General features: G+C 42.0%; 1 protein-coding gene and 2 long non-coding RNA genes across 3 annotated transcripts; 2 read left to right on the top strand and 1 right to left on the bottom strand.

Annotated features, from left to right (window-relative positions):
- The first annotated feature begins 526 nt into the window (after positions 1 to 526).
- LOC137895780 (uncharacterized) lies at positions 527 to 1,742 on the top strand. The gene is made up of 2 exons (XR_011105561.1): positions 527 to 651; positions 747 to 1,742. It is a non-coding gene; the product is annotated as an uncharacterized lncRNA (long non-coding RNA).
- Positions 1,743 to 3,972: 2,230 nt separating this feature from the next.
- LOC137896185 (androgen-dependent TFPI-regulating protein) lies at positions 3,973 to 7,428 on the top strand. The gene is made up of 5 exons (XM_068741715.1): positions 3,973 to 4,125; positions 5,189 to 5,314; positions 6,013 to 6,114; positions 6,205 to 6,320; positions 7,228 to 7,428. The coding sequence occupies exons 1-5, from the start codon at positions 3,973 to 3,975 to the stop codon at positions 7,394 to 7,396; spliced, it is 666 nt and encodes a 221-aa protein (XP_068597816.1). The 3' UTR covers positions 7,397 to 7,428.
- A 3,017-nt stretch (positions 7,429 to 10,445) lies between these two features.
- LOC137896244 (uncharacterized) lies at positions 10,446 to 10,888 on the bottom strand. The gene is made up of 3 exons (XR_011105574.1): positions 10,773 to 10,888; positions 10,618 to 10,671; positions 10,446 to 10,502 (listed from the first exon to the last, which is right to left on the bottom strand). It is a non-coding gene; the product is annotated as an uncharacterized lncRNA (long non-coding RNA).
- Positions 10,889 to 14,115: the final 3,227 nt, after the last annotated feature.

The following is a 14,115-nucleotide window of genomic DNA, read 5'->3' as shown; positions in this document are numbered from 1 at the left end:
GGCAAAACTCCATTGATCCCATCAACCGAAACTCGCAGTCCAAATGAGCCTTCCTCAAAAGTCACAATAGAACCCGAATCTGTGCGTACTGAAACCCACTCCTCAGAGCCACCTGTACCTGCTGCAAATGGAAATATGAACAAAGAGAATGAAGAAAGCCAAGCGGCTGAGATGCATGATGCAGAGAAAAAAACTAACAGTGAGGCTCCCGATGAGGTTAATACAACTAGTGGTACAGAATCAGCCTGCAGCGAGAGAGAAAATGACCAAGTAAGGCAAAATAACGGTTCCGAACTGCCTGAGTTCACTTCAGATGAAGTCATTCCTACATCACCACAGACCAAGCAGCCAAAATCCAGCCAGTCTCGCTATCACTCATCCACCGCCAATGTGCTCTCAAGCAGTAATCTCAGAGATGATACCAAGCTGCTTCTGGAGCAAATCTCTGCAAACAACAAAAGCAGGAATGACCCTGTGAAAGAGTCTCCTGTGACAGATGATGAAAAAGAAGACAAAAATGCTCAAAGGGACAAAGAAATAGGCATGAAGTACCTCAGCAGAGGGCAGTCTAAATCAAACCAGGAGCGTGACAAGCTACTAGAGCGAATTCAAAGCATGAGGAAGGAGAGGAAAGTTTACAGCCGATTTGAGGTAGGAAATCATTTAGAACACTGACTTACTCATTTCAAAGCACATTTTGTTTTGCTTATGTACTAAGTAATTTTGTGTGTCCATTACTTTGACAGATGCCTCCTTAACTAGGAGCCAAACAGAGACGAGAGTATGACCAGTGTATGTTTCAGTGTGTCTGAAGGGGGTAAAATCTGAAAGGTAAAGTCGTGACCAGGACATTTTATCAACAAAGACGGAAGGGGGCTTTCCCTGAAGGGAACTGCAAAGACGTGTATCAGTATCAGTGCCTCTGAATTTGTTCCTGTGTCACGACCAGGAAACCATTTTTACTGTGAGTGACTGAAGTTGCTACAAGTGTGGAAATACATGGACTGAGAATACATGTGAATATGTGTGATTAAATATATTTTACCTGACTGCATGGGTTAAGTGCAATGTTTCACAGGCTGTTCATCCGATGAGGTCTGTCCTTTTTTTTTTTTTACAGCACTGTCAGCCATTACATTATTGACCACTGGTTTTAGGGCAAAACATAATTCTAATGGATAATCTGTACAATTGTAATATACTGTAAATAATACTGTAGTTATCCTGTAGTATTCACATTACCATACAACAAAGCAAGTTACAAAGATGTTGATCCTTACATGCGTTTGTGAAACAATTGGATGTGTACATTTTAGTAATTTTATGAAATGGAAATGATGGAACAAACCTAAAATTGATAGAGGATTGCAGCTTAAAGATGATGTTTTGACAATATTGGATGAAATACTGTTGTTCTTGTATGTTGTTAATAGTTTCTCCAGAACTAGTAGTAATATCTGAAGCTGCAAAGGGTTTACCCAAATTAACTCACCAGCTGTTTTTATTCAGATGTTTCCTGCAAGAGCAAACATCAAAGATGTGTCACTTTATTATTTAACCATTTAAACTATCCATAAGGTTGGAATCCACAAAGTGTCAATGACAAAATATGGATTTGTTTTCTTGTGTGTGTCATTTGCTTTAAACAAATCTATAATTGTCCTGAACATGTGCCTTTTTAATCAGAACATTCCACGGTCTGTACATTGTAACACGAAATTATTAAATCCAATGAAATGGCGTGTCCTTGTTCAGCACGTTTGCGGTCTGACTGAACTGAAGTCAGCGTTCACCCACTCATACAGTGTTTTGCAGATTCTTCAATACAAGCTACCATCTGCACATCAGGAAAGTAGACCATTCACACAAACTCTCACACTTTGGTATGTGGACTACATCGGCTGGGCGTTGAGCTACTGACCTGATAAAGGGATGACAGCTCTTCCACCTGAGCCACAGCCGCCTGGGATGGGAAAGATGCTCAGAAAGCCACACCTGAGTAATGGATTCACGATGCAGCAGCTGTCTTGAGTTTCCAATAAAATGTAACAGTCGTGGGTTTCTGAATTCTGCGTGCCTGATATTAATTATGATTCTAGCAACTTGTGGTGACCCACACAGGAAAGGTCAAATTAAAAGTTTGATATAATAACTTCAAAGCAGTGACTTGTGCGACTAATGACGAGTAGCCAGAGTTTGAATTTGAAATGTAGTTTTACAGCATTGGGTTTGTGTAACACAGCCAGTGTCTCCCTTGAACTGTCCCCAAGCCCAGATAAATGGAGAGGGTTGCGGCAGGAATGGCATCTGGCGTAAAACTTTGACAAAATTGAACATGCAATCAACCTTAGAAAGCCATACCGAGTCGATCGAGGCCCAGGTTATGATAACTTAAAAATGTAATTACTGTGGGTCAAAGACAAAGAAGAGGAGGAAGAAGGGCGCATTAGTAGGGACATTAAATATTGGGATGACGACAGGCAAAGCTGGAGAGCTGGTGGACATGATGATGAGGAGAAAGGTTGACGTGTTGTGTGTCCAGGAGACCAGGTGGAAAGGAAGCCAGGCTAGAAGCTGAGGAGCAGGACTCAAGTTGTTTTATAACGGAGATGGAAAGAGGAATGGAGGAGGGGCTATCTTGAAGGAAGAGTTGGTGCAGAGTGTTCTAGAGGTGAATCGAGTTTCGGATAGACTGATGAGTTTGAAGCTGGAGATTGAGGGAGTCATGTTGAATATTGTTAGTGGGTACGCTCCACAGGTAGGAGGTGAGTTAGAGGAGAAGGAGAAGTTCTTACGCTCCACAGGTAGGAGGTGAGTTAGAGGAGAAGGAGAAGTTCTTACGCTCCACAGGGAGGAGGTGAGTTAGAGGAGAAGGAGAAGTTCTTACGCTCCACAGGTAGGAGGTGAGTTAGAGGAGAAGGAGAAGTTCTTACGCTCCACAGGTAGGAGGTGAGTTAGAGGAGAAGGAGAAGTTCTTACGCTCCAGAGGGAGGAGGTGAGTTAGAGGAGAAGGAGAAGTTCTTACGCTCCACAGGTAGGAGGTGAGATAGAGGAGAAGGAGAAGTTCTTACGCTCCACAGGTAGGAGGTGAGATAGAGGAGAAGGAGAAGTTCTGGAGTGACTTAGATGAAGTGGTTCAGAGCATCCTAGCAGTGAGAGAGTTGTGATTGGAGCAGACCTCAATGGGCATGTCGCTGAAGGAAATAGAGAAGATGAAGAAGTGATGGGCAAGTTTGGTATTCAGGACAGGAACCTAGAAGGACAGCTGGTGGTGCTGTGGAGACCCCTCAGGGGACAAGCCGAAAGAAGAAGACCTAACAGATTCTGGAAGTAACAACTGGCTTAGTATCTACAATCAATATCTGTATCAACTTTTCAAAATTAGCTGCGCCAAAGTCAAACTGGGCAATCTTCTATTGCCCAGATCTTCAGCATTGCAGCCAGTCCTTTCTGAACCGCTTCTTTAAGCCACAGAACCATTAACACACAAGGAGATTCATGCATATGTTGCAGAAAAATCCTGAACATCATTGAATTTAATTTTTTTGCATAGAACGTATAGAATAAACCCGCTGACTGAGATTTAGTATGTTGCAAAAGGCTGCCTGAGGATTTAGACTAGAACATCACAGAGTAACTCTTTTTTCAAATGCTAGAAATTACTTAACCTGAGCTCATATAATTACTTCATGTTTGGAGCTTCTATTGCAAAACACCAAGAAAGTGCTACCCAGTCACATGGTATACAAGAAATACTCATATCCTTCTTTAGAAACAGTAATCCTTTTGTTTGCAACTTTCTCACTCTGCTCACAAATGTCTTTGCAGCCTTAGGCTGCATTAGGCTAATCTTGAAAGAACCTTCGCTGGTCAAAATATCAAAATTTTGGAAGGTGAACTCAGATTCAGGGTAGTTTCAGATGGTGTTTAATGTTTGCAGTTTATTTGGGATCACTATACGTTTACATTAAAATGACTTCAAGCCTGAGGTCAGTGTACCACCTCACAGCATTCGGCTGGTATGCTCTGATAGTAAAGAGCCTTGCTGATAAGGACGGAGAGGAGTTACCACCAGGCATCTTTGTTTACGGAGGACCTTGGAAGTACCTTACCTTTTTGAATTTGGTGAGTCCCATGACCATACTCACACATTTGGAAATACAGACGGCGCAAAATCTGAGCTCGCTAGAGGAAAATAGTCCCTGCAATTTAAGACATTTGGAGCACAGAAATCAGCTTTATAACAGTATCAAATTATATTTCAAGTTTAGTCAAGTTGGACATTGTATCAGTGCTTACAATCTCAAAATACAAAAGAGCTTAGAATGTTATAAAATGTGTGAAAATGGATGCTGAATGAATCTGGGACCAGGGGGCTGGCTTTTCTGTGTGTGTGTGTGGGGGGGAAGCAGATTCGAACTACAGACACATGCAGAAACAGGACACAAAAAGTAAAGCTTTTACTTTCACTAATATATGGCTACTATTATGTAGTTTGTGTTGTTGTTATATGGAGCCTTTAGGTTCCACTGTAGGTAACAAGAACTGATTATGGGGTTACTGCACAGGGACATAATACTGATCGTAACGTGGACACGATGGGCCGCGTCCTCTCTTCTCATTCTCTCATCATCTTCATCACCTCTTTGGCTGCTTCAGTTGTAACTGTAAATATATATATATATATATTTAGATTATTCACGGGGCTTAAATCTTGCGTATTCTTTATTTCAATCATGTGGAACAACCCCGAACGCAAATGGAGTTGAAGGATAAAAGTGTTTCATTCCGTCTGACGTGTGACGCTTGAGTCAGCGTCAGCAGATGCCACTGAAATACCAGCAGTCAATTTGTTAACCCTTGGAGTTACCGGAGTCACGCTTCCATGGAGTCAGATAAGCACCCGGAAACCACTGTGATTGAAAAGAAAGGAGTTGTTTTAGGCTGACATCCTAGATCAGATGTAATTGCTATTTTTTTCTGTCTCCACTGAATGTCAGCACCTCCAGCAATGACTAGGCCAGGTTTTGACTATTATAAGGTTCTTGTTAGAAAAGATACCTCGGCGATGAGCAAGGCCGTGAGTTCCTTCCTTTTATTTTAGGAAAAGTAGACAAAATCTTGCGTATTAAAATGTTGTGGGGGAAAAGTATACTGGAAAACATTAATGTTGGTTTTAATGTTTCAGTTGCTGCAAATGTCATTCTTTGGACTGGCAGCAGTGAGCGATCTCCAACCTGAGGAGAATTCAGAGAGCACTCTGCACAGATGCAAAGACCTGCTCTTTGCTGTCTTTGCCTTTCCGGTGGGCATGGTGAGCGACAGCGGTTTCAAACTGCCTCAAAAAAATAACCTATTTTTTACTGTTTCCACACCCTCCTGCACATTTATACTGCATATGTGATGTTCAGATCCACTCGGCCCCTGTCATAACTGTGGATGTTACAAGTAACTTCACTAGATGTTGGAGTTTTGAGGCAACACGGAAAATATATTGTGGGAATTGTGCACCAATTTACTGCTGTGACAATTTATCTTTTGTGTGCGTGTAAAAAACAACAACCAATTTGTATAATAGCCAGCATTGATTATGTGCTGAGGACATCTTTATCAGGAAACTTACTAAAGTTAGTTGAAGAAATGTTATTCCACTACATCTTGACTATTTTTATTATTCAAGATTCAAGATACTTTATTGTCATTATGCGAACATAATAAAATCGTGAGAAGGCCCGCCGCTTAAGGCAAACATCATAACATATATCAAATCAATAACTAAATTCTCTCTATTTAAAGAAACAATATATGCTGAGTATATGCTGTTTACATTGTTTGTAACTGAGATAGAGTTCATGTTTATTCTGCACGCGTTTGCATCTGTATTGCTTAAAGACGTGATAATATCATGGGTCCACAGACCCCCCCCGGACGCTGAATGAGTTAAAAAGGTTGATTTTGCATTAACAACTGTTCATCACTTTAACACTGTGTTCTGCTGATGCCATTTCTCAGTTCGTTGCTCTACTTTTCTGGACCATCTTTGCCTATGACAGAGAATTAATCTACCCGGCCAACCTGGACACCTTCTTCCCCCCTTGGATAAACCATGCTATGGTGTGTCAATCAGTGCTTTGTTATATTTTAATATAATAGCAATCCTCTTGTTATTAACCATACTGATTCATTCTGATGCTGTTTTCTCAGCACACATTTGTCCTTCCTATCTTACTTGGTGAAGTGCTGGTGCAGCCCCACGTCTACCCCCCAGCCAAACATGCCCTGGCAGCGCTAGGGCTCGTGGGCCTGTCTTATTTATTTTGGTGAGTGCTGATTTAAGTTTGTACAAAAGGTAAGATTACCATAAAAAAATGTTTTTACATAATTTTAAATCAATAAAATCCTTCTTGATTTCGCTTTCCTCGTGCTGCTAATAGCGCAGCGCTAGGTGTGTCTGTAGCTTGTCTCGACTATGTAGTCCATCAACGCAGGGCTACTTCAGTATGGTGCTGCTCATTTACACTCCTTGGTGAAAATAGTGATACAAACTCCATTCATCGTATTTTTGGTTATTACTGTGTTTTTAGTTTACAATTGTTGCAGCTGTTCATTGGCTCAACATGTTCGACCAGTCAGTTTGGCCTTTATGTTCCCATTTATTCTCCATGAGATTAATATTTGTTAAACGATCAGATGAAAACATGACCAGCAGAGAAGGCCACTGAAACCATGACTGTAGTTTTTGACTCTTTATTTCTGGCTTGTTATCTTTAAAAAACAAACAAACAAAAAGCAGACTCATAGTCTTTTATTTTTTCTACTTCTTCAGGCTTGGAAGCAGAACTTTCAACTTTATTAGCTGCTTTAATAGACATTTTGTATTGCTATATGTCACCAACACTAAATACAGATCACTCCCATGTTGTAATCCGCCCTTCCCTGTGTTTCGCAGAGCCACGAGGCATTCTGGGTAATAGTTGTTGACCTGAACTATAAGAGCGATTCTACTGGTTCATGAAAGTTTGATGTTTTGGAGGATAGTTTGGATGTTCAGTGAACACAGAGATGAAAATGTTAGTCTTCTTAGTCAGAAGCTTTAGTCAGTTCACTTAAAATAGTAAAAAGAGAACATCAAAATCAATTTTTTCTTTCAAAATAAAGTCAAGCATGCATGACACGAACACGGGTCTCAGGCTTTTGGCTTTTTTTCCCCTCTTGTTTAACATGCAGGATTATATGGGTGTACCTGTCAGTTGGGATTTGGGTGTATCCCCTTCTTGGGCACTTCAGCACCACTGGTCTGGTGGGCTTCTTCCTTTTCAACATGTCAGTGGTGACCTCGCTCTACGTTCTGGGGAACAAGCTAAACAGCCATTGGTGGGGTAAGAGACGCGTTTAAACAGCCATTGGTGGGGTAAGAGACGAGTTTAAACAGCCATTGGTGGGGTAAGAGACGAGTTTAAACAGCCATTGGTGGGGTAAGAGACACGTTTAAACAGCCATTGGTGGGGTAAGAGACACGTTTAAACAGCCATTGGTGGGGTAAGAGACACATTTAAACAGCCATTGGTGGGGTAAGAGACACGTTTAAACAGCCATTGGTGGGGTAAGAGACACGTTAAACAGCCATTGGTGGGGTAAGAGACGAGTTTAAACAGCCATTGGTGGGGTAAGAGACACGTTTAAACAGCCATTGGTGGGGTAAGAGACACGTTTAAACAGCCATTGGTGGGGTAAGAGACACGTTTAAACAGCCATTGGTGGGGTAAGAGACACGTTTAAACAGCCATTGGTGGGGTAAGAGACACGTTTAAACAGCCATTGGTGGGGTAAGAGACGCGTTTAAACAGCCATTGGTGGGGTAAGAGACACGTTTAAACAGCCATTGGTGGGGTAAGAGACGCGTTAAACAGCCATTGGTGGGGTAAGAGACACGTTTAAACAGCCATTGGTGGGGTAAGAGACGCGTTTAAACAGCCATTGGTGGGGTAAGAGACGCGTTTAAACAGCCATTGGTGGGGTAAGAGACACGTTTAAACAGCCATTGGTGGGGTAAGAGACGCGTTAAACAGCCATTGGTGGGGTAAGAGACACGTTTAAACAGCCATTGGTGGGGTAAGAGACGCGTTAAACAGCCATTGGTTGGGTAAGAGACGCGTTTAAACAGCCATTGGTGGGGTAAGAGACACGTTTAAACAGCCATTGGTGGGGTAAGAGACGCGTTTAAACAGCCATTGGTGGGGTAAGAGACGCGTTTAAACAGCCATTGGTGGGGTAAGAGACGCGTTTAAACAGCCATTGGTGGGGTAAGAGACGCTTTTAAACAGCCATTGGTGGGGTAAGAGACACGTTTAAACAGCCATTGGTGGGGTAAGAGACGCTTTTAAACAGCCATTGGTGGGGTAAGAGACACGTTTAAACAGCCATTGGTGGGGTAAGAGACACATTTAAACAGCCATTGGTGGGGTAAGAGACACGTTTAAACAGCCATTGGTGGGGTAAGAGACACGTTTAAACAGCCATTGGTGGGGTAAGAGACGAGTTTAAACAGCCATTGGTGGGGTAAGAGACACGTTTAAACAGCCATTGGTGGGGTAAGAGACGCGTTTAAACAGCCATTGGTGGGGTAAGAGACACGTTTAAACAGCCATTGGTGGGGTAAGAGACGCGTTTAAACAGCCATTGGTGGGGTAAGAGACACGTTTAAACAGCCATTGGTGGGGTAAGAGACGCGTTTAAACAGCCATTGGTGGGGTAAGAGACACGTTTAAACAGCCATTGGTGGGGTAAGAGACGCGTTTAAACAGCCATTGGTGGGGTAAGAGAAGCGTTTAACGCACGATTCAACCATCACAGGCTCGTCTGTCCCTGAACTCCCGTTGACTCTGTCTTTCTCTGTCTGTGCATCTCATTTAGGTAAAGACGTGAACAGAATGACCTGAAGCAACGTCCAACCCTGCCTCATAAAGGTTTTGGAATGATCAATGAGATACTTTGCAACTTGTGAAATGTAATTATTATCTAATTGTAGACATGGTCACCCCTATTAAGCAACATTTAGCTGTGCTTTAAAGCAGCTGGGCGCCGCCTGTACTGAACCTATATTCTGTAACACCCTTTGCTATAACTTTAGCTTTTCCTGTTCAATGGAGAGAAAAAAGAAACCGCTGCCAAGGTGATTAATAAAGATCTTATAATTCATTGTAAGGAATGTTCAAATTATGGCTTTGCACCTGACTTTACTTTGGGACTCTACGTCAGGGGGCCCCAAACTACCGGCCCCCCGAACAATACCAGAGACCTTATTTTTCTTTCCATACAACATGAGTAGCCGGTGGGGGATCAATAATGGTATTTGGTGCATTTAAGAGGGGTCATTAATTCGCTCTTTTGTTTCCTGAAAATAATATTGATAGTGGAGAATATATTAATATACCCGAAAGGTTTATATGGTTATTATTTATTTTATTAATAATGTTATTATTTATTTCCTGACTTTTTTTTCTGTGATGAACCCGGAAAGGGTTATTTAGTTATTATTAATTTATTAATAATAACTTTTTGACTTTTTTTCTGTGAAGAAAGGGTTATTTGGTGGCTGTCTGGAAAACAATAAATGTTTAGACACCCCTGCGATCGTCACACTTTTCCTGTACAAACTGAGCCCGGCCCTCCATCAGAGAAAGGAAGAGTTACGTGGCCCTCACAGGAAAAGGTTTGGGGACCCCTGCTCTACGTCATTGTTTCAAACTCGGTAAATCATTATCGTCTCACGGTTTCAGTTTTTTGAGAAAGTCTTAAATTACTTCTTGAAACTAATTTCTTTGGAACTACTACGTAAACGTCGTGAGATATTAAGTCAGTATTTTGAGAAACGTTTGACTTACAAATGTATTTTTATTTTATTTTTTTACTGTTGTGGAGGATTTGTGTTTCGTTAAACATCGCCCAACGTTTGATAAAAGCAGTTTGACCGTTAAGCCCAATAAAGCAGCGACTTGTATCCACATCTTAAAAGGGCCTTCTGTCTCTAAAGCGTTTTCGACCTACAGATGGAACTTCCTCAAATGAAGCAATAATTACATCACGGCAGTCAGTCGAACATCAAAACAGCCAATGCAAAGCTCTCTTGTTCTTCCCTCATCATCGTCATCATCAGTTTTCAGATCGTCGCAGACGCCACCGTCGTCACACAAACACATTGGTATCCCTGAAGCTGTCTTCAGCCCAGTGAGCACTGCGCCGGGTGTGATGGGTTCATCGCCCGTTTAAGTCTCTGTAGCCCTTGAGATGGTGGAGATAGTTTGGATCTGCATCCACGAGGCCAACTGAAAGAATCCTGGCCAACAGATGCAGATCGTCTTCACTGAGATCCTTCTGCTGAAGAGACGAACGTAAAATGATTCAGTCTGAGTTGCAAAACTGTGTAACTTTGCGTCGTTACTCACTTTCTTGTTGTTGGATGATGATGATTCAGGCAGCGGTGATTTTTGAGGTTTATTTTTCTGTCAAAAACAAGGCAAGAATCACACTTTATTTCCCCTTTTGACTTTTATTTGCAGATTTACATCTTATCGTTTCGCTTTAAAGCAAAAGCAACCCCGAAGAGGTTTGACTCACCTCTCGGAGTCCGTTTGAAAGCCACATTATAGAAAAGAGTAGAACGGCAACGATCTGAGGACATGCAAACGAGACAACAATCAGTAGTAGTAGCGGTTAAAAAAAACCTCAACGTATTAAATATATATGTATATATTAAGGGATTTTTCTCTTACCGCCAGAAAATGCAACATGGCGCGTCTCTTCTGAGGTATCCTGTCTGTGTCCTGAGTCGTAACTAATCCAAGTGAAAGAGATTCCTGCTCACACATGAGATCACGGTGCCTCAGGTCACAAGGGGCGAATACGTTCAAGGAACCAGTTGTGCAGGTTACACTGGATTCTGAGAGGCACGCCAGCTGAGAGATGCTTTTCATCGGTTTGAACCCACGATTGTTGTAGAAAGAGATGCTTTCATTGTTTTCAGTTTAATAACAATAAAATCGGCGTAATGTAACGTTCTATTCCAAAACTGAGAAACATTTGGAGAAGTATCACTGAAATCCATCTCACCCAACAGAAGGACACAAATATCTAAAGCGTCTGGCAAAGTTTTTTTTTTGGGGGGGGGGGGGGGGGGAGTAGTAGTTCGTTACTTTACCAAACACCGCCGCCTTGTGGCCAAGCTGTGTAACAGCAGGTCAAGCTGGTTTTCTGTCTTGGGCCACACCCTTACTTTTGTACATATTTTTTATTGTAATCAGTTGATACATTTCTGACTAATCTTGCCAACAAACTAAAAATAACATAACTCAGCCTGCTTAGTGGCGGTAATAACCATCAACCTGCTTAGTGGAGGTAATAAGCATCAACCTGCTTAGTGGAGGTAATAACCATCAAAATGCTTAGTGGCGGTAATAACCATCAACCTGCTTAGTGGAGGTAATAACCATCAACCTGCTTAGTGGAGGTAATAACCATCAAAATGCTTAGTGGCGGTAATAACCATCAACCTGCTTAGTGGAGGTAATAACCATCAACCTGCTTAGTGGCGGTAATAACCATCAACCTGCTTAGTGGAGGTAATAACCATCAACCTGCTTAGTGGAGGTAATAACCATCATCCTGCTTAGTGGAGGTAATAACCATCAACCTGCTTAGTGGAGGTAATAACCATCATCCTGCTTAGTGGAGGTAATAACCATCAACCTGCTTAGTGGAGGTAATAACCATCAACCTGCTTAGTGGAGGTAATAACCATCATCCTGCTTAGTGGAGGTAATAACCATCAACCTGCTTAGTGGAGGTAATAACCATCATCCTGCTTAGTGGCAGTAATAACCATCAACCTGCTTAGTGGAGGTAATAACCATCATCCTGCTTAGTGGAGGTAATAACCATCAACCTGCTTAGTGGCAGTAATAACCATCAACCTGCTTAGTGGAGGTAATAACCATCATCCTGCTTAGTGGAGGTAATAACCATCAACCTGCTTAGTGGAGGTAATAACCATCAACCTGCTTAGTGGAGGTAATAACCATCAACCTGCTTAGTGGAGGTAATAACCATCATCCTGCTTAGTGGAGGTAATAACCATCATCCTGCTTAGTGGAGGTAATAACCATCAACCTGCTTAGTGGCAGTAATAACCATCAACCTGCTTAGTGGAGGTAATAACCATCAACCTTCTTAGTGGAGGTAATAACCATCAACCTGCTTAGTGGAGGTAATAAGCATCAACCTGCTTAGTGGAGGTAATAACCATCAAAATGCTTAGTGGCGGTAATAACCATCAACCTGCTTAGTGGAGGTAATAACCATCAACCTGCTTAGTGGAGGTAATAACCATCAAAATGCTTAGTGGCGGTAATAACCATCAACCTGCTTAGTGGAGGTAATAACCATCAACCTGCTTAGTGGAGGTAATAACCATCAAAATGCTTAGTGGCGGTAATAACCATCAACCTGCTTAGTGGAGGTAATAACCATCAACCTGCTTAGTGGCGGTAATAACCATCAACCTGCTTAGTGGAGGTAATAACCATCAACCTGCTTAGTGGAGGTAATAACCATCATCCTGCTTAGTGGAGGTAATAACCATCAACCTGCTTAGTGGAGGTAATAACCATCATCCTGCTTAGTGGAGGTAATAACCATCAACCTGCTTAGTGGAGGTAATAACCATCAACCTGCTTAGTGGAGGTAATAACCATCATCCTGCTTAGTGGAGGTAATAACCATCAACCTGCTTAGTGGAGGTAATAACCATCATCCTGCTTAGTGGCAGTAATAACCATCAACCTGCTTAGTGGAGGTAATAACCATCATCCTGCTTAGTGGAGGTAATAACCATCAACCTGCTTAGTGGCAGTAATAACCATCAACCTGCTTAGTGGAGGTAATAACCATCATCCTGCTTAGTGGAGGTAATAACCATCAACCTGCTTAGTGGAGGTAATAACCATCAACCTGCTTAGTGGAGGTAATAACCATCAACCTGCTTAGTGGAGGTAATAACCATCATCCTGCTTAGTGGAGGTAATAACCATCATCCTGCTTAGTGGAGGTAATAACCATCAACCTGCTTAGTGGCAGTAATAACCATCAACCTGCTTAGTGGAGGTAATAACCATCAACCTGCTTAGTGGAGGTAATAACCATCAACCTGCTTAGTGGCAGTAATAACCATCAACCTGCTTAGTGGCAGTAATAACCATCAACCTGCTTAGTGGAGGTAATAACCATCAACCTGCTTAGTGGAGGTAATAATCATCAACCTGCTTCGTGGTGGTAATAACCATCAACCTGCTTAGTGGAGGTAATAACCATCATCCTGCTTAGTGGAGGTAATAACCATCATCCTGCTTAGTGGAGGTAATAACCATCAACCTGCTTAGTGGCAGTAATAACCATCAACCTGCTTAGTGGAGGTAATAACCATCAACCTGCTTAGTGGAGGTAATAACCATCATCCTGCTTAGTGGCAGTAATAACCATCATCCTGCTTAGTGGAGGTAATAACCATCATCCTGCTTAGTGGAGGTAATAATCATCAACCTGCTTCGTGGTGGTAATAACCATCAACCTGCTTAGTGGAGGTAATAGCCATCATCCTGCTTCGTGGTGGTAATAACCATCAACCTGCTTAGTGGAGGTAATAACCATCATCCTGCTTAGTGGAGGTAATAACCATCAACCAGCTTAGTGGAGGTAATAACCATCAACCTGCTTAGTGGAGGTAATAACCATCAACCTGCTTAGTGGTGGTAATAACCATCATCCTGCTTAGTGGAGGTAATAACCATCAACCTGCTTAGTGGTGGTAATAACCATCAACCTGCTTAGTAGAGGTAATAACCATCAACTTGCTTAGTGGAGGTAATAACCATCAACCTGCAGTAATAACCATCAACCTGCTTAGTGGAGTTAATAACCATCATCCTGCTTAGTGGAGGTAATAACCATCAACCTGCTTAGTGGAGGTAATAACCATCAACCTGCTTAGTGGAGGTAATAACCATCAACCTGCTTAGTGGAGGTAATAACCATCAACCTGCAGTAATAACCATCAACCTGCTT

The sequence above is a fragment of the Brachionichthys hirsutus genome, chromosome 7 (genome assembly GCF_040956055.1).
Source record: "Brachionichthys hirsutus isolate HB-005 chromosome 7, CSIRO-AGI_Bhir_v1, whole genome shotgun sequence".
Classification (NCBI taxonomy): Eukaryota; Metazoa; Chordata; class Actinopteri; order Lophiiformes; family Brachionichthyidae; genus Brachionichthys; species Brachionichthys hirsutus.
This window is presented reverse-complemented; position numbering and strand designations above follow the sequence as displayed.